The following is a 26,260-nucleotide window of genomic DNA, read 5'->3' as shown; positions in this document are numbered from 1 at the left end:
CAGCAACTTAGAGATAGTTTCCTAATCCTCTAATCTTTTTTTAGGAGGAAAACTCTGAGACGTGTCCTGAACTCAGACTGGGATTTATTTATTCATTAGAATTCAATGCTAATGCCTGCTGGAATAAGAGATACACTCAAAAAATATCAAAAATGTAAGGAATAAAATAAAAATAAGCCCTGTAAGTAAACTGATGTGAGCTTATTTCAGTCCCCATATTTTCTCCATGTTGTCCCCTGAGAAGTGGCATTTCAAACTGTTGAATGTAAATTCAGGCAATTCAAGGTGTTTTTTCAAAAGACAAATAAAAGCCTTCCATCAAATGGTTGGATCAAAGATTCAAATGCAAGATTGTACAAATGCCGTCGACAGTCTATTTAAAAAATGTAAACACAGTGCACATCTCACTCAAGTGTTTTTGAATTGCAGACTGGATTTTCTGTATTTATTTAAATTTTTGTTCATGCCATGAATGTTAAAAACATTCTATTTATTTCTATGGTGCCAATTTTTCAATGTTTTATCCTCTTCAGATTATGAGACCAGAGGTCAAGTCACATTTGTGTCAAGAAAGGGACAAAATGCAGCCAAGTAGACAATGACTGGAAAAGACTTCCGCAAGTGTAAGGACATTTTTTTAATTGCAAAAACATTTCTTCCCAATGGTGATATCATTCTAAGCCTTTTTTTCATGCATTTGTGGGATGAGCTGCTGAAATTCCTCTGGTTATGGTGTAGTGGATGACTTAAGTCTGAAGAAACAAGACATTTTTGTCACAGGTGCAGGTTGGAAGGACCCAGCGCAGGCAGCCAGGTGGAGTTCAGACTCGTTTACTTTCAGGCACAGAACGTAGGACGCAGGAACGCTGAGCTGAGCCGACATGCAGGCAGGCACGCAGACAGACCCACCAGGGGCCGACCAGACACACCAGGGGAGCAGGACTTCAATAGAGGGAGAGACAGGTGCAACACATTAAGGTGGTAACGAGGCAAAACAGGTGGGGCAGGGCCAGCACAAGGGACAAACGAAACCAGAACTGGCCCTGAGCGCCCCACATGGCCGCAGGGGCAGGGCATGACAATTTTGTCTCTCTAACCATTTATTTATTTCACAAACAGGAACATCCGGCGCTACAGCAGTCTGCGGTCACCGTCCTGCTCACACACTGTTGTTGTGTTACATTGAACAACGACGACTGAAGCCACAAGTGGGACTGAGTCAGGACAGCTGGCAGGTTGATCCATCATCTCCATTCCCAGATGCTGGAGGTTGTCTGTGATGTTCCTCCATCTGAGTGTCTTGTAGGATAGGAGTTGGTCACCGACTGTGGAGATGTGGGATTACCTCTTGTAGCAGGATTCCATCTTGATATCTGTCTGCGTTGTGAAATCCCAACAAGACACCTGGCTGTGAACATGCTGGATTTCAGAAGCTTCGACTCCTTACAAATGTGCCAAGATCCAAAAATAAAACAATCAGGCTTTCCAATTCTGCCTTCACGTGGTTGCTATTTTGTAGAAGTAACACTGCTTAAAAAGAAAGGAACTGGCCAAAACATACAGAAATGCACATGTACGTGAGGACATGAAAACAAACCCCCTAAAATCAAGACACATGCAGAAATAAATCAATTTTTTCTTTCATGTATCACCAAAGACAAATATTGGACCTGATATGAGGTCTTAAATCTCCAAATCTGCAAAAGGAATCATTCTTTCTTATCACAAACCCCAGTGAGGATAATGGTTCCTTTGTAACGTGTCGTGGGAACAATAATGTGGCAGCTGGATGCGCCGTACATTTCACTTCATGGCAGAACGCAGTCTCTAACTGGATTAGATCGTTTAAGGATAAGCTGCAGCTGAAATCCTACAGGGATTCTTATGGGGACCATTACATACACTCTCCTCCCAATATAGCGGCAAAGAAAGCCAGATCTCGGAGAGCTGGTCTGGCCCCTGCACCTCAGCCAACCCCACCCACAAGCAGACAAAAAGGCCCTTGCTCTGGCGGAACGAACCCAGTTTGGCCCACTCATTGCGTTTGTTAGCCCCACAGAGACCCTGAATATAGAACAGCTATTCTATTTAATGAGGCAGAACTTCATGGCTGCCTCTAGAAAACTTTGTCAGCCTTCTGTTCTCTGGCAACAAAAGCTGAATTTTTTAAAGTTTCACCCATTTTTTTTCCCTTCCAAGTGACACACAAACTGTTAAGAAGAATGGAAAGCGGGCTTTTTCCTCTCTGTGACGCGAGACAAGTGTTGCAAACAAAGATGACTATGTGGAGAAATAGGGCGCTTAGACGGGAGGAGGGCTGGAGAAGAACGCCTCCGCAGGGAGAGCTTTGAAGACACGGGGTTGTAGTTTTACCAGATAGCCTACATTTGGCTTTGTGTCGAGGGTCTGTGAGGAATTGCGAGCGTGAGCGAGTTTCCCCTGCTTTTTATATTCTAATCTATGGAGATACTTCCCGAGATCCAATACTAATTTGACTGTAACTCATTTATCGTGAGCAAAGATAATTGGGTGCTGCCCGCTGTGTGTTTGTGGGCCTGCAAAGCGCTTTGTGTACTCTGTGTTTTCTCTCTTTGATGGCCGTAGAGACTCAAATGCAGCCTGATAACGGTGTTTTCATAACTTTATCACTTCCATTGGTAGTCCCGCAACCATAAGACTTCATTTCAGCATTTCATAACAGATATGTGTTGTCAAAAGATTCCCTCTGGATGGAGTATGGATCTGGGAACCAAGATGAAACGTCACATTCACAGAGATTATTCTAGGAGTGAGATGTGTTGAGTTGTTGGTGGGGAAAAAATAACTACAATCCTGATGAAGAGACTGAATTATTCATCGCTCTTATACTGTGGGGCTCAAAATCAGTTTTTATTGCTGTTGGGCAAGACAAAGTGCTTATTTTAGAAAGAGCAGTGGAGTATCAACATAGAAAACAGATCAGAACTGACCTATAAATATCCGTCTGCTGCAGTATCAGGTGTGTGCTGCTTTCCAGAGTGCGGCTCGCTCTGCAGAGTGATGACCGGATAATGAACTGCAACAGGTTTCACTGAGTCTGTTGGGTTAAAGCAAGGGGACTCATGAATTCGGGTTTGTTTAATCCTGACAACAGAAATACACCAAGAATATGTACAGTTTAATTTTTGGGCCAAATCATTGTTGTTTTAGAGTAGTAAGGCACAAAATGCAGCATAGATACTTGTGGTTGTGATTTCCGGGCCAGGATCAATTGTTTTATATGCTTTTTACCACAATGCTCATACATATATATATATGTAATGTAACCTTACAAATAGACATCCAACGTTGATACTCACACTGCTTTGGTCCATCAAGGCTCGACTGAATGTTCTCCTGATAGCTTATTCTGCCTTCCCTAAAGAAGCTGCAGCATCTGTCATAATTTTGAAACCCTTTTTGCCATTTTTAAGTTGAGTTTTCCACATTTCCGGTTCATTAGACTGTGCGTTTTGTTGAGAAGCTAGCTACTGGGATTATTCTTCTGTGCAGGTGTAGAATGAATGTGTTTGACGGCCTGACTTCTGATCAAAACTCAACATGTTAGAGAACGATGGTGAGATATTATAAAGCTGAGAATTCACCGACAACTTCTGAAATGTAAAAGCAGTCATGTCCTGTCTTCGGACAGTTTAGTGGAAACCACGGTGGATTCACACTTAATTTGAACTTTGACTGAACCATCAGAGGTTGCCGGCAGGCTGCATCGTGTCGCACAGGTTAGGATCTCGCCTCACAGTGAGAAGGCCCCCAGTTCAGGTTCTGCAGCCTGGAGTGTGAATTTTCTCCAGGTCCAGTCCATAAACAGGGATTCGAGGTAAATTGCTAGCAGGTCTTGTTGTCTTGATGGGTTGGCAACCGGTGTAGAGCATACTCAAAAGAACAGAAAAAACACACAAAGAAGCAAAACCAACCAAAGCTGACGAAGTTAATAGTGATCAAAGCGCCTTTTGTTCCTTATCTGCACACAGTCCCTAATGAACCATGCTGCCAGTGAACGGTGTCCTCTATTCACATCACTTCCAATAAAGAACAAGCAAAATTAAGATAGTAAAATAGCAGAAAAACAAGCCAGAGAATCCCACTTTCAAAAGAAAAAAAGATCACCTTTTTCTCTGTTTTGCTCCGTCCCTTTGTGCAATGTCTTTTAAAGTACTGGAGCTCGTGGCTGCCTGAGGTTTCAGGCTCTGGATTCAGGGTGAACCTGTCAAGCACCATTACCAGGCGTCCCACGTTTCCCACATAAAGTTCAATTCAGAGTACAGACAACAAACAGCATCTGAGGCGTGCGGACTTTGACACAGCAGATCAGAGAGAAGCGCCGCTGCGCCTCCCAGACAGATATGCCGACTCATAAGCTGCGGTGCGGCGGAAGGTCTCGAGTGGCTCACTTCATAGCTTCTCATCCCGGGCAGAGTGCGAACCGTCCAGGAGATCTGAAAGCTAATTTTGTCCTTTAGTAGACAGCCTACTTTGGTGAGCGCAGTGTCTTTGCAGCCGCGCTTCATTAGCCCCTGCATGGCCTGCATGAACAATCAAGGACGGGCTGCTGAAATATTGATTAGCTCTATACTGGGAGAGAAGATTTTTCTTACTTGCGTGTGTGTGTGCGTGTGTGTGGGGACGGCACATTTTGGTGTGTATAGACTATTTGTTGAATATAGTTATTTGTCTTCTGTGGCTGTTTATTCCCAAGGGAAGATAATGCCTCCCCTTCAAAGTCTCCCTGGCACAAGCAGAGCGGACGCACTGATCGCATAATACTGCGCTTGTGTGAACGTGCACTGCAGCCTGCCTGGTGTGTGTGTGTATGTGTGTGTGTGTGTGTGATTTTATTTTGAGCTTGTGCTTCGTGTTTGATGTGGGTGTGTATGGTGTCCCCTCGTTCTGTGCAGTGTTTTATACGAGGCATGTGCCGTGGCGTTCAAAGAGAATGATAAAGTATTGTTTATGGGGGGCGACTCCATGAACGGGGGTGGGGGGGGGTGGGGGGGGGGGGGGGGGGGGGGGGGGGGGTGCAGCGCCAGCTGGCCCGGTGGTACCTGTACAGTCCTCTTTAGTCACATTACTCCAGCTCTGTGGCACGCTCTCAGTAGTGCTGTAGGGACTTGAAACAGCAAGAGGAAGTAGAGAGGTGGAGGGGAAGCAGGAGCAGGTAAGATGGAAGAGGAGTGGGAGAAGAGATAAGAGAGGAGAATTACAAAGTAAGTGAGAGTGGGAGTTCTGTTGCCTATCAAATAGTCAAGTTAAAAACGCGCCTCCACCTCGGCTGCTAATGCTCTCTGATTGTCTTCTGTGACTCATGGAGTCTATAAAGTAGGTTACTGGGTTATTGCTCAAAGTTAAAGAGCTAATAAGAAGCAAAAATGTTTTTATTCATGATGGGGATCCACAGCAAAGTTTGTGTACGATATTGAAACATATCATTAAAATAAAGTGTTGCAATCCCACACTGTGAAAACGGACTTGCTTGTAAGGCAGAGAAGAAGTTTTTTCATCTTATACCAAGGAAGTGATAATTTGAACATTTTATGTCTCTGATCAGTACAACGAGCAAAGAAAAGCTTCATATTTCAGGATCAGGTCACTGCCTGCATTGACTGAAGATAACACAGTAAATCAGATCCTCAATAAGTCAGATATCAGTACTACAACATGAAGAATGAGAGATGTGGTTAGAAGCTGTTGTTCACGTTTGTTGTTATTTAGTTAAAAAAAAGCTGAAGCACATGCTAAATGAAGACAGGTATTCAGACTGTGTGTTTACTGTGATGTGTTTTGCAGGTGTGTCGCAGCACCCTGCAGCTACACACTGATGTGTGAGGGAGCTCTTCAGGTGAGCAGGTTCTCACTAGAACTCGAATAAATTACATTTTCGTCTCTTCTCATAGTTTTCATTTGTCCATCTCCTGTCGTGCTTTGTCTGATTCAGGCTGTTTTCTTTCTCGCCCGACTGGGCGAAGACAACACACACTTGGTTACCAGTCCATCGCAGGGCAAACGCAGAGAAACAGGTAGTCACACACTCACGTTCACAACTCCGAGCAATTTTTTCACACTTCGCCTCAAACACATGTTTTTAGACTGTGGGAGGAAACCAGAGTGCAAGAAGAAAACCCACGCATGCAAACTCCAGAGTGAGAGCCGCGGAACTGGACTCAGACCAGAAACATTCTGCTGTGAGGCAACAGTGCAAATCACTACTCCACCCACACACCCTAAAAAATGAACGGTAAAAAAACAACCCAGATTGGTTTATTTTTTAACCCAACAGTTAATCATTGGACCAGCCCAACAGTAGTTAGTTTTACCCAACAAAATGGGTTGGTCTTTTTAGCCCAACAGGTGGGTTCACAAATTTAATCCAATCATTGGGTCAGATCATTTTCAGCCCCGGGTTGATTCTACCATATGACTGGCTTGAATATTTTGCTCATATTTAACCCAAATGTTGCATTAAATCAATTTCAGCCCTGGGTCAGTTTTACCATATATACTGGTTGAACGTGCACAAATTCTGGGTAAAATTAACTACAGTTCTGTGTTAATTCAACTGCACGCATTGGTTTAATCTTACAAAAAATGTTGATTCATCCATTTTCTATGTCGCTTCTCCTTCTCAGGGTCGCGGGTGGCTGGAGCCGATCCCAGCTGCTGTGGGCGAGGGCGGGGTCACCTGTCTGCCGCAGGGCGAACACATATAGACAAACAACCACTCACATTCACACCCAGGGGCAATTTAGAGTGACCAGTTAACCTGACATGCATGTTTTTGGTCTGTGGGAGGAAGCCAGAGTACCCGGAGGAAACCCACACACTCATGGGGAGAACATGCAAACTCCACACAGAAAGAGCCCGAGCCCCATGATACTTGAACCCAGGACCTTCTTGCCGTGAGGCAAGAGCGCTAACCACTGCGTCACCGTGCGGCCATGTTGCTTCATCCATAAATTAATACAATATGCATATCTTGTAAACAGCTAATTTTCCAATCCTTTTAAATTAAGCCTGTACTTGGTCATGCAAACAACACAACATGCAATGACACACTTGTAAACAATGTTTAAAGTATTTATTCTGAATTTCTTCGAACCCGTTGAAAAACCAACAGTGGTCAAAACAACCCATGTGCTGAGTTTATAAAATCAGTGTTGGGTCTGATGGACTCTAACCCAACACGAGTTGCAATAAAGAACTCCAAACACATTATAATAGCCCAAATTGGGTTACCAAATTCATAACTAATAAAATAACCCAACATTTTTTAGTGTGCAGAATCTGGTATCTTTCAGCATTGGAACAATGTATGTGTAATCATGAGCTGTTAGTAACAAAATCAGATGTCCCCAGCATGCTCTTCAGGAAAAACTTAGCGTGTCTGATTGGCTTCAGCTTGTTGCTCTTAAGGGTATTTTGATTGTGTAAAGTGATGTTTATGGTGCACTGCGACATTTGGTCTATTTCTGAGTTGTATGAATGAACAGGTGTGTGTAGCATCAGCAAAGAACAAGTGTTAAATGGAAATGTAGAAGTGAATCCATGACGTTTTGAAAAAAGGTACAAGAGTCGGTATAATTTATCCTCATGGCACCTTGAATGAACAGAAACTTGAACAAATGCCCATCAGCATTAATTACAAGTTTGAATGCAGAGGTTAGATTGCAGACTGAATGATGTTGTGAATCAGTCTTGACCAAAGCCTGAATCTATTTACTGACATTATGTATTCCTGTGCATGAATATAATGTTTTATACACTGTTCCTCACCCGTGTCAGCACCAAATAAATCTGTTATTCAAACTACACATCTTCAAAGCAGCTGTTGCCAGCTAACTCCCCCATGTGTGCACATTTCAACCACATCCACTTCTTTTTGTGAATCGGCGCCACCATGCTGCTGTGCATGTAATTATATTTCACATCCTGAGGACGCTGAAACATTTTTGCCAGAGAAAAATCCTCCCCAAAGATTCATTTTAAGCCTCAAACAATGTCCTATTGATTGACGGATTTTCACAAACACTTTCTGGATTTGGCCACATTAGAGGCAGCAGTGTCTCTGCTGCATTCTTCGGTGCTCAGGGATCTGAAGGGAGACATAACTTCACATGAGTGAATGATACCCAGACTTCTGCCCTGCCCTCCCTCCATCCTTCTCTTAACTCATCTTCTCCCATCTGTTCGTCTAAATCAAGGCACAATCTGGCTCAGTGCAGCCATCAGGTGTGCACACACAGAGCCCTCAAGCTTTTCGTCTGGCTTGTGCACCAAGTTCCTGTTGGTCTTCCAAAAAGGAGGGAAATAAAGGTATTTGGAGAAACCTATTCTCTAAACATCCTCAGAAGAGGCACAAGGCTCACTTCTTTCACTGGGATTCTCCCACTGTGGGGCCACAGTTGGCCCCATGTAACTCCCCCATTTATGGCTTCTTTATTCAGGCCGATGTGTGAATCTTGATGCGCTCCTCCTGACCTCCCCTCAATCCCGCCCTCAATGCACAGTGACACAAACAGCTCAGCACAAAGGTGGATGGCACTGAAAAGCAGTGAAAGGAAGAAAGAGGGGGAGGTGGGAGGAGTTTTCCAGGGAAAGGGGAGCAGCCTTTAAATCATCGTTGGAAACTCATTAGAAAGCTGGCGGGGCGGGCGGAGACGGCCGCACAGATTGCGCGCTCCCGTCCACAATACTGCTAATGAAGTGGAAGCGAAGTGGGAGTGTCTCCGGACAGATTTCTTCGCACGAGTTACTCCACTGGCCCTAAAGTTTCCCCCACAATCTGTGTGGGGTGTAAAAGCGGTATTCATGAGATGTTAACCGTTTTGTTTGTCGGGGGGAATTTATTCAAAGTGTTGTGGCGATCAGCGACAGATGGGCTGGAAGGTGATGGATAGGAGCAGAAGTTAACTAAGGGGGGAAAAAAAGAGACGGGGAGAGGAGAATAAACGCTTAATGTAACTGGACGTTATCAATCTGGTGGGATCTGGTGCCAGTCCACGCCTGCTGCCCCATCCAGACCCGACGCACTTCTTTACTGCAGCGTCACAGACGCCTGCAAAAGTCAACCAGCACGTCCATTTATTCTGTGATCATCGATTATTGCTTCCCATGATCCAAAATAAGAGTGTAGTTTGATGCACAAGTCTAAAAGCCTTGTATTTTTATTGATCTAAATGTTATACTGTATTTAACTTGCGCCATGATTCTTGAATGTGCGCCCTGTTCAGTTTAAAGGAAAACACTCGTGAGTGAAACATTTAAAAGTATTTTAAGCATTAATTTGCATTAAAATATTAGATTTACACAGAGTTATATCACACAGACATGAAACCTTTTAGTTTTTCCTACAGAACCAGTGGGCTTTATCTCAAACGAACAACAGATTGAGACCAACGCGCGTCTTCAGATGTTTCCTTCGTCTGGAACCAGCGACCCAGATCTCATGACAGTCAAGCTGCAAACTCTCTTTGAGCTACAATTACCAAATGTCTGGCACAAAGTGGGCATGTTTTACCTTCTGAGTGTCCAAATTAACCTGCTCACCACTTAACCATGTTTTTAATCTCCACAAGTGTTTTAGGGAGACAAGCGTCTGTTTTCAATAGCAGTGAAGTGTTGTTCGCTCTTTCGCTGGGCAGTGACACAAGTTACTCAAGTGTTGCGCTGCGGAGGTGATGGGGCGCATTCACTCCTCATCATTTCCACCCATAGTGTGAGGGGAGCGCGACCAGACGGGATCTGGAGTGCGCTCCTCTTCTGGAGAGGCGATAATTGGATAATTAGTGCAGGGAACCAATTAGAGCTTAGAGCTTGTGATGGCACGCGAGTTTAGCAAAAAAGGTTAGATGTGAGAGGTGGTGGGGGGGGTGAGGGGTGAGGGGGACAGGGGGTCAGAGCCCTGATCGATTATCTAGACACCCCTCTGTCAGACACGCACACACACACATCCATCTTTTCTCTCAGCCTCCCGCTCGGTCTCTCTCTCTCTCTCTCTCTCTCTCTCTCCTCTTCCTCCACCGCTTATGAGGCGGACAAAAGGACCAAATCGCCCATTTCCATCTCAAAGAGTTAAGCCCAAACAAGAGGCACGGATCGGGCGCCCGGCTTCAGACCCCAAATACCCGGCGATCACTAGAGCAAATGGAAGCACAATGCTGGAGACAAGAAAGAAAGGGACAGAAAGACGAGGAGGGGGGTGTTCTCTAAAGATATATTATATATGTTAAAGAAAATGCTAATATGTCCCGTGAAGAATAGAGAGGATTTTGGAGACTCTCTCTAATTCTGCTTTTGTTGAACTCGCGTGCAGACGGGCGAGATTGACACGGTGATCACGTGAGAGACTTTTTTTTTTTAGGTGTGTGTGTCCTTCAAATGAAAGCTTTGCTTAGGGGGGCTGCAAGGATCCAGGAGGCTGTCCAGCATTGTTTTCCTGAACGTTTATGTCTCTCCAATCCAATGCACGCGCACATGCTTGTGCATATAATCCACAGGCTCGAGCGCGCACGCAAGCACCAAACACACAGTGGTAATGTGATTCAAATTGCAATCTCCTTCAATCTGGATGGAAAAGAGTTTTCACAAGGCTGCGTGGTGGAAAACTCTGAGTTGATGCTGTTGCTGTAAACTCATCAATATTAGTCCCATTAAACGACTTTTTAACGCCACTTTCAGATTTCGGGTTGCATGGGAATTCCTTTGTGTGGAAACATTTTCCCGGATTATTGTGCATCCAACCTGGCAACACCGCAAATTTTCCAAATTCTATCATGTTCAGATCATTCAGGTGTATTCATTCTGATTTGGTGCCACTTCAGTTTTCTTTTCTATCAAAATAAAATCCCAATTAATGCAGGGAATATCACGGTTATCTCACTGTTCAGGTATATTGGGAAAATCAGTAGTTTATCATACAATACAGTTATTTGACGTGTTTCTGTATAAACTTTTGGCACTGAAAGTTTTTAAGCGATGTCCTTGATCAATCTCAGGGTGATTTCCACTGATCGTCAGGACAGGCCTGACTGTGTCTAACTATGCGAGCCCCACTTGACTAGATGTTGCCCATTCAGGTGTCTTCTATTTGACTTCTGTGGCAGATGGGCTCTTTTATAGGAACATGCCAACTGATATTAGTTTCTACTGAGAGGCAAGAGTTGCCTGACAAAGCTGGGAGCGTGCGTGTGAGGATGGGGGGGGGGGGGGTCAGGGCAGGGGGAAGTCCAGTGGAAAGAATAGGAAAATCTCTTCAGGAGCCGTGACGGAGCCCGGTTTCTCCTCTCTCTGCCTCTCTTTCTAAATGTATTTTAATAGGAGGGACCCTGATGTCCGGGGCAATTCATCTCCCATCTCCCTATAATGAAAGGAGCCGTGGTTAGGGCAGGGCAGGTCTGGGTAGGGGGGGGGCACAAAGGCTACATGTGGCTTTGCCTCACTTATGCTGCAGTTAGGCCAAAGCGCTGCGCAAAGGCAGCGGGGGGGTCGTGGTCCCCCACAGACCGGCTCAGGGGCCACAATGCCGCCAGGACGGCTGCAGAGGAGGCCCCGCCAGGCCTTTATCCCGCCACCGCTAACGAGGCTTCATGGGCCTTTGATATAATCTCACTATTGAAATCCTGATAAATCCCCTCCTGCGTTTACAGCCAAATCCATTGATAACGGGTTCGTGGAAGGGTTGTGTGAGCGCGAGAGGAACTGCCAGTGTGGGTGTGTGTGTGTGTAGTGTGTGTGTGTGTGTGTGTGTGTGTGTGTGTGTGTGTGTGTGTGTGTGTGTGTGTGTCTCTCACCTGCGCCTCTGTTCTGGCAGCAGAAGCTAAGGAGAGGAACATGTTAAATGGGTCGTTACACTGCTTAAATTCGACAAAAAAAAACCCTCTCTGGCTCACGAGACATCTCGTGAGCCGATCTGAGCTGAGACAGAATTAGAATGAAATCAATGCTGAAGTGGATATTGTTCCCCTTTCTTCCCCCAGATATGATCTGATAGGCAAACAATTACTGGATTACCACTCACTGGGGAGATGAATGAAATAAAGTCAGAGCAAATTTATTGAGATTATCGATGAGAATAGAAATGAGGACTGAAACGATGCTTTTATCACCAGTTACTCCTCCGCCGTCCCATTCAGCTGTTCAGCAACATCAGATGAAAACATGAAATCTTATCTGTGGCTGAGTCGATAGGTCGCCCCGAGGCTGAGGAAAAGGACAGACCTGAAGGTGGGGAGGTCACTGGGACAGCTCAGTGTCTCTGCTGCTGTAAAGTCACGGGGGTTACGCACGGACACGTGCTCGGGGGTCCAACAGAACAGTGTTCAAGCATAAATCTCTTATGCTGAAGGAGCGCTCAACGCATCGGGAGCAGACATCCCTATTCAAATGCTTGTCCTCTAGCTCAGGGACACTGCGCATCTCCGTCCTCCCTCCTCCGTGTCGGTGCGCAGACTCATTTAAGAGCGCGAGAAACATAAACAAGGATCGGAAAACGATTGCTGTATTAAATCAAGCTCTGCGTTTAGGCCCACATATTGAGAGCCAACTTTCGCTGCACAGTCCAGGAATCTCTAAACAGGGTTTAGAGGTCTTTCAGAAGTCCCCCCCTTTTCCCCATCGCAAAGCCCGGATTGGTCACAGCGCGGCTCATTTGCATGCGTCTCGTATAAACCCTCCCGCAGACACTGCAGCCCTCTTGCGCTGAGCGAAGCAGCACACCTCAGTAGAGAGGAAGACAGGGAGCGGAGCGCATCCTGAGTGCGCATTGAAAGACATATGGAATATTTATTGCAGGATTTACATAAAAAAAATAGCTGTTGAGAGCCGACAAGAGGGAAAAGAAGGAAGCTTTTTTTTTCCTCTCGATTTTTGTTTGAAACTTTTGATTCACTGAGGACAGTTTGCTGGAATTGAACATTCTTTGGATTGGCGGTGTTAAGATGGGAGAAACAGGTGGAACGGGCTGTGGGTGCTACTGTGCGTCTCTTTGACAAGCCTGGCTGCTGCCACTCAGGGGAAGACGGTGAAATATCAGACCTTTGAGGAAGACGCACCGGGAACAGTGATTGGAAACTTAGCCAAGGACATCTCCTCCACTCCTCTTCACCGGGGGGCTCCAGGAACAATTCAGGATGATGAAACAGTTCAACTCGTCTTTCATCCGTCTGAGGGAGAGCGACGGGCAGCTGACCATAGGGGAGAGGATAGACAGGGAGCGGATCTGTAAACACACCCTGCACTGCCTCATCGCTTTCGACGTGGTCAGCTTCTCCAAGAGCAGTTTAAACTCATCCACGTCGAGGTGGAGGCAAGGACATCAACGACAACTCCCCAGAGTTCCCCCGGAAAGAGGTCGAGTCTGGAGATCTCCGAGGAACACGGCGGTGGGCACGCGGATACCTCTGACTTCGCCGTGGATGAGGATGTTGGCGCAAACTACATCCAAAGCTACCAGATCTCCGTCAACAGCCACTTTTCTATAGACGTGCTGAGCAGGGCCGACGGGGTTAAATATGCGGAGCTGGTACTTATGAAGGAGTTGGACCGGGAGACGCAGGCTTCTTACGCGCTGGAGCTGGTCGCCATGGATGGCGGAAACCCGTCCCGCACGGGAACAACGCGCATCAACATCAAGGTGAAAGACTACAACGACAACAGCCCGGTGTTCGACCGGAACAGCTTTTCCGTGGACCTGCCCGAGGACGCGCCGGTGGGCTCGCTCCTGCTGGACCTCAACGCCGAGGACCCGGACGAGGGACTGAACGGTGAGGTGGTGTACGGGTTCGGTCCCCAGGTGCCCACGGAAATCAGGCAGCTGTTCAGAGTGGACAGAAAAACCGGGAGGCTCACTTTGGAGAGCCCGATCGACTTTGAAAGTAAGAACACGTACGAGTTTGACGTGCAGGCCACCGACCTGGGTCCGAACCGAGTCCGGCCATCTGCAAATCGTTGTGCAGGTGCAGGACGTGAACGACAACGCGCCGGAGATTTCAATCACTCCCATGACTTCGATCACGGCGGGAATAGCGTACATCACGGAGGCGGCGGCGCGGGAGAGCTTCGTGGCGCTGGTCAGCACCTCGGACAGAGACTCGGGCGCGAACGGACAGGTGCACTGCACGCTGTACGGACACGACCACTTCAGACTGCAGCAGGCGTACGAGGACAGCTTCATGATTGTGAGTACAAGTCCTCTAGACCGGGAGAAAATCCCCGAGTATAACCTGACGGTGGTGGCCGAGGATCTGGGCTCGCCCCCCTTCAGAACCATCACGCAGTACACCATCCGGCTGACGGACGAGAACGACAACGCGCCGGTGTTCAGTAAGCCCGTGTACGAAGTGGCCGTGGTGGAGAACAACGCGCCGGAGCCTACATCACCACGGTGGTGGCGCGGGACATGGACATGGGGTCAAACGGGAAGGTCAGCTATAAACTCGCGGACACTTATTTCATGGGCTCCCCCATCTCCACCTTTGTGTCCCTGGACCCGGCCAGCGGCTCGCTTTACGCGCTCCGGAGCTTCAACTACGAGGTGGTGAAGCAGCTGGACCTGCGCATCACGGCCAGCGACGGCGGCTCCCCGCCTCTGTCCGGCAGCGCCAACGTTTACGTGAGGATCGTGGACCAGAACGACAACGCGCCCTTCATCACGCAGCCGGCTCTCAGCAACGGCTCCGCCGAGGTGCTGCTGCCCCGGGACGCGCCGGCCGGGTACATCATCACCCGGGTGGAGGCGCGGGACGCGGACGAGGGCGTCAACTCGGAGCTGTCCTTCGGGCTCGCCCACCGGCGAACCGTCCGTGTTCTCCGTGAACAAAGCCACGGGGGAGATCTACCTCAACCAGGTGCTGAGCCACGACGTGGACGAAACCCTGAGCGTGACCGTGACGGTGAGCGACGGCGGGCGGCCCGCGCTCACCTCCACCGCCGCGCTGCACTTCCTCATCATCGCGGGCTCCCCGCCGAGCGACAGGACCCTGTACCAGCCGGGGGGCGGGGACGAGGTGCACGCGCAGTGGGACCTGTCCGTGGTGATCATTGTCGTGCTCGCGGGCAGCTGCACCCTCCTGCTGCTCGCCATCATCCTCATCGCCACCACCTGCAACCGGCGCAAGCGGGACAAGAGCTGATGAGGACAGCGACTCGTACGGGGAGAAGGGCACGCTGAGCGGGGGAGGACCCACGTGGCGGACAACCCGCTGCTGCCCCTGCACGGCGCCGCGGCCGAGGCGGGCTTTGACGGACACTCGTACGGCAGCCAGCCCGGCGGGTTCACCTCCGCTCACCCCGGGAGCAGCGACCTGTGCTCGGCCTCAGAGGACGGCAGCGAGGTGCCCTGCGTGTACGACTCCGACAACAACAGCAAGCCTCGAGGGGCCAAGCACGAGGTGAGATGCGCTTCAGGGACTCTGTGTTGTGTAGGAGGAAGATCAAGTGCAGGTTGGCTGAAAGCAGTGACACTAACTGTCGTCCTCCTCTCTCCTGCAGGGCTACTCCACTCTGCCCGGCTACGGGAACGGAAAGGAGGCCGTGAGGCCCATCACCATCTGGAAGGGCAACTCCTACACCACCATCTCAGCCAGGGACCCTGCCTTCAGTGGCAAGGACAGTGGCAAGGGAGACAGCGACTTCAACGACAGTGACAGCGATGTGAGTGGGGACACCGGCCTGAAGAAGGACGGGGCGGTCGTCCCTCCTCTGGCCAACCAAAACGGTCAGTGGAACAGAAAAGCTCCTGTCAGCCTGTTGTCATGTCGATGGCTTGTTCTGACTCTTTGCTCATCCCTTCAGGTCTGTGGGCTTGCCCCAGTGAGTGTAAAGTCTGGGTCACTCCGACCGCTGCTGGAGCCCCTCAGCAGTCCGAGCCAACGCGGCCCCCTCCTCCGGCGCCCCACCCTCACCTCCTTCAGCAGCCTCCCCAAAACCGCATCTCTGCCCCGGGACCCCAACCGCAGGGACAATTACTACCAGGCTCACATCCCAAAAACCGTGGGGCTGCAGAGCGTGTACGAGAAGGTGCTGCACCGAGAGTACGACTACGTCCTGGTCACCCCGCCGCGGCCCGCCAGGGTGCAGGAAGTCAGCGACATAACCATCCCTGTGTACACCCCCACTCCCACACACCACCCAAACAATGATGTCTAGGACACACACACACACACACACACACACACACACACACACACACACACACACACACACACACACACACACACACACCGAAGCGCATCCTCAAAGAAATGTATATGTATTCAGATTCTTAATTTATGATTCATGGACAATGAGAACAATGTGACTATTTCAAGTTATTTGTTGTGGAGAGGAGTGCACATAAGTTTATATTCTAATGTTTGTGTAAGTTTTGTTTGAGTGTTAACAGCACATTTGAGGTCCATTCAATCACTTTGGGACATTCTGTGGACGTGAACTGTATTATATGCTAGATTTGTACATACAGAGATTTTATTTTTTCTAAAAGTAAAGATGTGTACATACAAATTGTAAATATGGATCTTTAAAGCATGCTTACTATTTAAAATGGCCCCAGAAAACTGCAGGATGAGGGCTGGTGACCCACAATGTATCAAGTTGATAACGATGTATGAAATCATCAGAATGCAATAATAATTATTGTACAGGATTTTTTCTATTATCACAATATTCAAAGAGAGAATAAACTTTGAAATACTGTTCTGAACACGAGATTGCAGTGTGTGTTGTTGCTGAGCGCCTTGCGGGAGCATCAGTCTCAGAAAAAGCCAACAGGCGTCGCTGTTAATGCAGGCAGTGAGCGTCTGTCCTTGCAGCCCACGGAAGAAGGTCAGTTAAGTTTTTTTCCCCCCTCGGTGAACACGATTTTGCTGGTGAGATGCCAGAATAGACGCCAAGGTTTTTGAGCAAATCACTCCACCACTTCATGCATATGAGGCAAAAACCTTCAAAGTTATTCTTTTCATGTTTGTGCACTTAAAAAAAAAAAACTGCATGCATTTGCATATGACAACGGCTTTAATGCAAGAATTTAACATATGCTCAGGGTTTCATTAGACAAATCATTAAAACTATAAATGCGCGCAAAGGAGCCGCGTGCATAAGCGGAAAGACGCATTTCCATTGCTTTACTGTTTGTTTTTGAGGGGAATCAGCAGAAGTTGCACTGGGCACATGGGCATCCGAACAGCACGTGTGCTGTTCTGTCAGAGGACGTGAAGTCCTTGTGAGAAAATCTTCCTGTTATCCTGTCGGGATGTTTTTTTGTCGATGTGCCAAATGCGCACCGTGCGCCCCTTACGTAATCCCGTCATTATCATTCATGGATTCAGGGCATTTTTAATAACGGCAAAGACTGCTCTGGACGCAGATACGGAAGATGTGGGGAAACGCCGGAGCTATTGCACACCGCCGTGTAAATATGCACAGTCTCTGAGGTGGAAAAAAACACGCGACATTCCGTCAGAGCCACCTCTGACCCGCAGCAGTCTGTGAGAAATACAGGAGGAGGGCGCGAGGGAGGGGAGGCGTGCAAAGGTAATGTGAGGAGACAACTTCATCCTTCCTCCGCCTTCTTTAGTTCCTCAGTAGATCCAAGCTGGCTGTAAATCACAACGATATGAAATGACAGTGATCACAGCAGGGACCCAACTCAGGCAAGTCTGATGATCTTGAAAGAAGAGATTTGGTGATTATTGGCAGAAAGCAGCAGAGTCCGGCTCAACATGCCTCAGTCATGTGCTGCATCTTTTATTCTACTCTATAAAGCCACAGAAGTTGAAAAAGCCACACTTTAGTCAGGAAAGTGGAAGAGAGGAGTGGAAGAGAGAGAGAAAGAGAGAGAGAGAAACAGAGGGAGAGAGAGAGAGGGAGAGAAAGAGAGAGAGACAGAGGGAGAGAGAGGGAGAGAAAGAGGGAGAGAGAGAGAGAGAGGGAGAGAAAGAGAGAGAGACAGAGGGAGAGAGAGAGAGAGAGAGAAAGAGAGAGACAGTGGGAGAGAGAGAGAGACAGAGGGAGAGAGACAGGGAGAGGGAGAGAGACAGAGGGAGAGAGAGAGAGAGAGAGAGAGAGAGGGAGGGAGGGAGCAGGGCGGTGGAGCATTTGGGTGGACTGCTGGGGTTTCCTCAGGTGTTTGTCTCCAGAAATGTCCGGGAGCTCAGAGAAAGTACCGATCGCCTCGGCGGGACCGGAGGACCTGCATCAGTTCCTGCCTCCGGTGAGTGTCCTCAGGCTAAAGTCTTGACACCAGCCGAGTCCCTGCCCGGGACCGAGGCCCTCTGAGGACCTGGAAGAGCCCAGCAGCTCAGCTGCCAGTAGCTGCTTGTTTGAAGGCACGTCCTGCATCGGTCATTCCTTTGTGCGTTCTCACTTGCAGGCCTACTCGGCTGTGGCGGTCAAGCCCGCCGCCACCGGCCGGCTCCTGAAGGCCGGGTCGCGGTGCTCCTCGCCGGAGCCCTGCTGCTTCTCCTGGGAGCTGTGGGCGCCTTCTACTTTTGGAACAACAATGAAAAACACGTGAGAGTGACTTTTAATCATCGCTCATATGTCTGACTTTCCAATCAGCAGTGAAGCTCACAGAAAGTAAGTTTTAACAAGGGATTGTGTGAAACTGTTGGATTTCAACAAGAAGTGAGAGCAAAAGACACCGAGCTGCACTCACCTGCCACTCATGGTTCACATCAGTTCTGCCATAAGTTCTGTCTTTAATTGTGTAGCTGAAGAATGTGCAAACAGCAACCTTTAAAATGAGCAGTTAGGTTCCACGAGAAACCCTCTGAACATTATTACCTCTGTAGAGGCAGAATTTAGGGCAGAGCTGTTGCAGCAGATTGCATGAGGTTGAACAAGGGCAGAGAGTAATTGCATGTAAGCTATAGATTAATGAGGAAAACGCCTTTATTATATATCTCCATCATACCCAGTGCTTAAAGCGACCACGTCTCCGCTGAACATTTAGAAGTACATGAATACTGAATGTGGACCAGCAGTTATGTCACTTAAAAATGTTGATGCCAGCTTTTGTAAAAGAATCTTGTCTATAAAATAACATGTAAGATTCAACATGGCACTCTACAGTCCCTTAGGATGTTCGGTCTAAAAATGTAATCAGTACTGCAGGATTATTCCATTTGTTCCGGCTCGGTTTCACTTGACCTCTGTAAGATAGGAAGCACTTCCACCAAAGACAACAGCTTTTAATATAATGTCATTTAATTAATTGAAGGTGCTGTTGGAATGAGACATTTGGAACTGGAAATAAGGAGAATCTAGTTGTCAATGGTCAGTTTCTGAAACTTACTTCGATTAAAAGTCTCAGTTGACTGAAACACTTCTGTTTCCCCCCCAAGAGGGATCTTTTCTTGCAGCATAGGCAAACAGTAAAATGTAAAAGAAGCACTCAGTTTCCGTGGTACAGTCCGAGCAGAGCCTGGTGAATAGAGGCGTTGTGTGTCGGAGGATCCGTGCAGGGTGGAGAGGGAAGGGGGGGTGGAGGTGGGTGGAGGGGGGGGAGTTCTTTGGTCCGGCGGATGCTCCAGGGGCAGGAGGTGAAAGAAATGAGGGGCAAAACGGAGCTTTTTCCCAGCGTGTTTTTCCAATAAGAATCCAGAAAATGTTATTAAGACATGACGGAAAGGCTGTGTAGCTGCAGTGGCTCGACTGGCAGCTGCCAGGAGTGTATTCTTCAGACCCAGCGTGATTGAATGTGTGTGTCTGAAAGAGTGTTTGAGAAAAGACAGGTCGCTGCGAGGGAAAGTCACGGGGTGAGATTGGAAAAGGAGGGTGAAGGTGAAGGGGGGGTGAGGGGGGACTCTCAGGACTCTCATACCTCACATGCCAGCCTGAAACCCTGTGTGTGTGTGCGTCTGTGTGTGTGTGTGTGTGTGCAGGTCTACAATGTCCACTACAGCATGAGCATCAATGGCAAAGTGGAGGAGGGCTCCATGGAGATCGACACAGCCAATAACATGGAGAGGTTCAGCACGGGCAGCCGGCGCCGGCGAGGCCGTGGAGGTCCCCACGACTTTGAGATTGTGAGTTCGATCGAAAGTAATCGGAAAATATCGGGAGGCTGTTCGGACTGTGGGAGAGGAAATCAATCAGATTGGCTGGAGCTTTAAAGACCCTTGTGGGGAGGCTGGCTCATCACCGCGGCAGAGAAATTAGAGCAAGTAGACATGTCCTCCCCTCAGGGCCAATCAGTGTCCACACGCATTGTCCCTCCAATTTTCATTACATTCAGACTGGTGGTTTCTGACCTTTAATTAAAGTGCCTCAATCAGGCCAATCAGACTAGTGAAGCAGCAGGTTTTAGCCTTTTAACTATTAAAATGTTGACCTTTAATCACTGTGTCCCTGTGACCTGGATTACTCTTTGATCTAGAACGGGGAAAAACCGCAGGACCGATGCCCACCCTCAGACTGGACACAGACCAGAAATCATTTGAATATCCTTGGATTTTTCCAGGGGATCACCGGGATCCGGTTTTCAGGAGGAGAAAAGTGCTACATCAAGACCAAGGTGAAAGCCAGGCTGCCGGACGTGGAGGCTCTCAACAAGGACTCGCTGACCTTCGACCTGGTCGGTTGTGATTTGGTTTGTTTTGAATTTGAAAGTATTCCATCTGTTTTTAGACTGGGCTCTTTTCCTCGGCACTACTTGAACCTGAACTCTTCAAAACCTTCTGATTAATGTTCTTCTTCTCTATTTTATTAAGTGTGCAAGTCATTTTAGATTTGGTCCTGGACTGTGGATTAGATAAACAGGAGCTCAGTAAAACCAGGTACATGTGGGCGTATCCGTTAGCAGTTTTTTCCTTCATAAACAGGTAAACAGCTGCCTCTGCCTGTAGAAAGTTCAAAGCTCAGTCCTCAGTCCTCGGGTTCCATCTCAACAGCCGTCACCTTGAGGTTGAGTTCAGACGTTCAGGGTTCGGTCAGGGTTAGGGTGAGGCTAACCCTGACCCGCCCCGTTTGGCCGTCTTGGCTTTTCCCTCTCATCTGAAGCGACATCTCAGAAACTGTGAGGAAGCTCCAAACTGTGACTTGGGCAGATCATAAAGTCAGCTGGAATCACACTGATGCTCATGAAACTCTGTCTCTGGTGTTTCAGTGCGACACTCGGTGTGTTTTTATCACATTCCAGACGACAGATCGTTAAACAGCAGATGAGGTCTGATAAGTCAACAGGTTCAGAAAGTGCAAGGTAGAGCCAATTCACACAGGATCTGTTGTGAGTGTGTTTTCAGTCTTTGTGGGTTTCAAATCCTTGGCCATGCAGACACGTCGAATTATCAGTGACCCGCAGGTGAACTCATAATGATTAAGCCAGCGTGAATCAAGGCAAAGGTAAGAATTATATCCAAGCCAGTGCAAGGCATTATCAGATTGTGTGTCTCTGGATACAAATGAAATTTTAATGAAAGGAGTTTCACAATGTCTGAGGTTTAATCATCGTCTGCTGAAAGGTTTTACTTTTTTTTTTTTTTTTTTTTTTCTGAACGCCATCGAGTTTAATTTTTAATTTGATGAATACTTTGGTCAGATATCTGTAAACTAATGACGTTCCCATCAGCCCACCACACATTTTATGCAAATTAGTTGAATGTTGGCATGCTAACATGCAAAACTATCACTACGCATGAAGCACATCAGCTGACAAGCAGCATCACTGCTGTTCACATTTAGCTCCAGTAACTGTTGTGATTACAGTGAGTAAAGTTATCCAGCTCTTCCATTATTCAGGAATTACCCGCTTTGGATCCTTAAGGAGAGTCGCTGCTCTTTCCTTTAGTAATAAAAGAGATATTTGAAGAAGTTTTGCAGCAGGAGAATGGGTTGAATGGAGATTTTCAACCTGAGAAACCGAAGGTTGGTCGTTAATAAAAGCCTTTTATACAGGCTGATAGACCAATAGACATATTTATGTAGCCAATTCAAGCTATAAATCACAACATTCAAAACTGTTTGTGACATATTTCTCGTTAAAGGTGTGTCAATGCTGCGGTAAACACCTTTCATTAAAGTGAATGGAAGCTGGAGCGTCCACACCAATGACCCACCAGGAACACAATGAGTGTTCTGTGTGACTTCCCACCGAGCAACAGCTGGTAAACGCCATTAGATAAAAAAAAACAAAAACAAAAAAAAACGAACACACAGTGATGTACACTCAGTGTGCAGTAAATGTGTGTGGATAGTTGTCTGAAAACACACCAACGCCACAGCTTGTGATTGCTCAATTGAGGCCGTCTGATAATTAAAATCATTTAGTTCTGCGTAAGCTTCACATCCACATAAATCCACATCACCAGGATTACTCTGCTGAACGTGTGTGCGCATAGACACTCACACTCACACACACACACACACACACACACACACACACACACACACACACACACACACCAGAACACAATTAATTATCACGCAGGGCTGCTCTTATTGCCTCTGTCTGCCTCATAAACGATCATTTATTTCACGTTTGTGCTTTTGTGTGTGTTTGTGTGATTGCTTCTCTTTGCCTCATAAACGATCATTTGTATCAGTGTGTGTGTGTGTGTGTGTGTGAGAGAGAGAGAGAGAGAGAGAGAGGGGGCGACTGTGCATGGAGACATGGAGAAGTTGTTATAATGGTTGCTGCAGGCTGGTCATTTGCTATAATTTAGACTGATGGCAAATATGGGTTAGATAAGCACAGACACACACACACGGATACACACAAACATGCATCTGCATGCAGAGAGAGTGGGTCAGATAAACTCTTATCTGTCAGCGGAGCAGTGAAGAAGGACCCCGGCTTTTATTTGTCCCTCCAGCAAATCATTTGAGCTGGAAAAAAAAAAAAAAAAAAAAAAAAAGCTGCTGCCTCTCTGAAAGGTTGGCGAAAACGTTCCCTGAACATGTGTGTGGCGATTCAGTCCCGGCCCGAGGAACACATGCCTCTGGGCGTCTGAGCCGAACCTTCCCGCAGACCTCCCCTCGCACCTGCAGGCTGAGGATTCAGAGCGTGTCTGTTTACGCAGCGTCTCATTAGTCCATCTGCAGAAACTTGTCCATTGAGGACATTTAATCTCCGCCTCTCCTCGGATGCTGATCAGACCTGACACTGTGTTCAGCTAAATGTTGGCACAAATAATGTGTTCTGGAGCCTCAAGGGTTTCCATTTTACTACTTCTTTTTATGTTCTTATAGGAAACATTAACAGCACAGCGTTCCGCGATGAGATGAGGAGCTCTTAAAGGAGAGCGCCAACAAGATACAGAAACCAGAGTGATGTTCCGCCTTCAGCGGCTTCGTGTTTTGTGTCGGTGCTGTCAGCTCGGGGAGCCATTCCCTCATTTTGCTTCCCTCCAGGAGGATGAAGTGATGCCGGCCAAGTTTGAGGAAGACCCTGATCCTGGGTGGCGGCCGACACGCCCCCTCTCTGACTCCGCCTCCTCAGCAGCAAGATCAAGGATCTGTGTGGAGACCGGCCCATCTTCTGGCTCCGCCCAACCTACTCAGCCAGTAAGCCATCGCTCAGAGGTTCAAGAGTCTGAGAGGAAAACCGGAACTCTGCTAGTTAAAGTCAGTTCTTCAGGAAAGAAAGAAAACAAATCTGATCTGGGTCAAACGGTCTCGAGTCTTTCCATTTAACACGGCAGCTATTTAAGAGAAGAAACAGGGCAAAAAGACAAGCAGAAGTGCTTTTGAAGTTTCACTGCTACCGAGTGAACGATTAGAATGCCGCAAGGTCACAAGGTCTCAAAACACAGTTTTATTCTGCTTCATCTGAGGAATTCACAAAATGCTGCCGGAGAAACAGCCGTGCCATCCGGAGCCGAGCCGCATAGAGCCGCTCGTCTCCGGATCTGGACCGGATCTGGACCCGTCAGACTCTGAGACTGTGATGTGTGCAGGCGGCCAGAGGAAGAGGAGGGCTGCCGCCCGCCGCCGCCGCCAGGCGCCCGCAGCCGGCGAGGAGGAAGAAGACGTGGAGGCCGAGTTCAACCCGGAGAACCCCTATCAGGTGAGTCACACCAGCAGACTCCGGTCCCCCCTCCCCCCCCTCCCATCCGGCCTGGCGGTCTGGAGCTGTCCGGTCCGATCTGAGGACCACCGGAGAAGGCTTTTCCCGGGGAGAGCCTCTCACAGAGGCGAGAGCGGCGGCAGATGCCGAGGTCACTGCGGAGGTGCCCGGATTGTCACTGCAAATCTGAGTGCGCTCTGTGCGTGTGTGAGTGTGTGTGTGTGTGTTTTCTTTGTGTGTGTGGCTGTCCAGAGCTTTCCTCTCAGCGCTGAGGCTGTATGAATAATTCCACATCTCCTCCTCCTCCTCCTCCTCCTCGGTGGCCTCTTCCCCCTGCTAAGCACACACAGGCTCCCATACATCCACCGCCCCCCTCCCTCCCCTCACCCCCTCCCTCCCTCGCCCTCCGTCCTCACCCCGTCTGCTTGGCCCCGCTTCTTTCTAATCCCTCTCCCGCCTTTTCCACTCCTCACAGTGAAGCGTCCCCCAACACACTGCTGACAACCGCAGAGCGGGGTAAACAGCAGCGCCACGTTGAGAAAGAAAATATTGACAACAAAAACCCGCATCTGACAACATCCCCGCCCTCCCCGTCCCGCCTGTCGGAAATCCATTTTTAATGGTTTGAAAGGAGCTTCCTCTGCTGCTCCAGATGTACCGCGGACAACCCCGACGGGCAGCACGCCGACCTCTGTGCTTCCCTTTTTCTCGTCTTCAGATGAGGCCTGGAGGGCGAGAGCAGAACGCCATGACCCACGACCCCATGCTGGACCACCAGGGCGTGTGCTGCAGCGAGTGCCGCCGCGGCTACACCACTGCCAGAGGATCTGCGAGCCGCTGGGCGGGTACCACCCGTACCCCTACCCTTCAGGGGCTGCAGGGTGGGCGTGCCGGGTGATCATGCCCTGCAACTGGTGGGTGGCGCGCATCCTGGGGCTGGTTTAGGAGCCTTTTCACGTCTGGCGCCAAAGACAAACCGAGTGCAGGAGGTGGGAAAGGAAAGGCTGAGTCCAAAGCCGGGGAGAGAATGGTTTCCACCTCCTGCTTGTCTGAGCAGATCTGTACAAAGCAAAGAGCATCTGGAAGTATGTCCGCACATTATAAAAACATGGCGGGGAATCTAGGACAGTCATGATCTCACATGTAAAGGTAGGCTGAGCGGCACGCCGCGCTGCGAGTCTTATTAAAAAAACATAGCAGCAATTGATTTAGAAGCTTCTGAACTCCAGGCTGTCAGAGAACATCCAGCCGGTTATGATATGCAGCTCCCAACAGCTCCACTCCACCGAAACCCGGCTGTAAAACGCCATCTCCACACTTACAGGAAAAGGCAGGTGAGCTTGTATTTAGAGGTTGGCTGTTTTTGTTTTTAATTCTTTCTTTGCTGCCTGTAAATAAAAGTGAAGGGCATTTAGAAAAACAGCTTGAATGATATCTACTGCTCGTTCCACTTTTCATCACTCTGGTGAGAAATTCTTTTTTTTTCTTTCCCTGGTGGGAAACTCATCAAGTCATGTTCTGTTGTTGCTTCTTCTCAAGAAACTTTCATCTTCATGTCCTTTTTTTTTTATAATCTACATTCCAGTCTCAAAGTGCAATATCGACGAATAAACTTTTTTAAGGTAAACTTGAAAGCGCCGCCTGTCTGTTGTGTTACTGAGCAGGTAACGGTTCCGTCTGGAAACGGGCTGGACTGGTCTGTTCAGGATCGACCGGCTCCTCCTCTTCACATGCGACGAGCAGAAGGAAGTTTCCAGAGTTCTTTAATGTCAGAGTTGCAGCTCTAGAACTCTTTAATGAGACTAAAGACTCTGTAGCCGTCACGCTCCCAGATCTTACCCACGATGCAAAGCGCTTAGCTGCTTTTGATGTCGCAGAGCCGCCTGGGGCGGGGGTCGGGGTAAGGATGGGGGCGGTGTGTGTGTTTGTGTGTGAGGGAAGCTAAGAGTTCCATCCAGAGCCACAAATGTGCTTTTGATCGTCACGAGAGATGAAACGATGTGTGATGAATTTAACTTAACTCGGTGTGAGAGGCTGGATGCCGCGGCTTGGAGCCGGATCCATATTAATGCTGCGTCGCCTCGGCAGGACGCCTCCTCACACTCGGCTGCTGCCGATGTGGCTGAGAGCGGCAAGAGCGACCTGCTCCACCTCCGGGCCCAACGGCCCCGCGGCGTCCACCGCCAATCCAAGAGCAACGCGTCAACGAGGTCCTCCGGCCGTCGGCCG

The 26,260-nt window shown here is 48.4% G+C and overlaps 2 protein-coding genes across 2 annotated transcripts; both read left to right on the top strand.

Annotated features, from left to right (window-relative positions):
• Positions 1–3,579: 3,579 nt before the first annotated feature.
• Positions 3,580–16,710, top strand: LOC115405553 (protocadherin-8-like). Its single transcript, XM_030115157.1, is given in 17 exon segments — positions 3,580–3,595; positions 12,969–13,128; positions 13,130–13,299; positions 13,302–13,334; positions 13,337–13,380; positions 13,382–13,949; positions 13,952–13,972; positions 13,975–14,394; positions 14,397–14,815; positions 14,817–15,158; positions 15,160–15,193; positions 15,196–15,419; positions 15,520–15,745; positions 15,823–15,849; positions 15,852–15,919; positions 15,922–16,196; positions 16,253–16,710. Coding segments are annotated over 16 exon segments (3,027 nt in total). The 3' UTR covers positions 16,177–16,196; positions 16,253–16,710.
• Positions 16,711–18,166: 1,456 nt separating this feature from the next.
• On the top strand, positions 18,167–25,644 carry LOC115405611 (leukocyte cell-derived chemotaxin 1-like). Its single transcript, XM_030115235.1, is given in 10 exon segments — positions 18,167–18,238; positions 18,398–18,452; positions 18,455–18,537; positions 19,911–20,054; positions 20,489–20,602; positions 23,377–23,415; positions 23,418–23,529; positions 23,922–24,031; positions 24,750–24,840; positions 24,843–25,644. Coding segments are annotated over 10 exon segments (954 nt in total). The 3' UTR covers positions 24,977–25,644.
• Positions 25,645–26,260: the final 616 nt, after the last annotated feature.

The sequence above is a fragment of the Salarias fasciatus genome, chromosome 18 (assembly GCF_902148845.1).
Source record: "Salarias fasciatus chromosome 18, fSalaFa1.1, whole genome shotgun sequence".
NCBI classification, from domain to species: domain Eukaryota; kingdom Metazoa; phylum Chordata; class Actinopteri; order Blenniiformes; family Blenniidae; genus Salarias; species Salarias fasciatus.
This window is presented reverse-complemented; position numbering and strand designations above follow the sequence as displayed.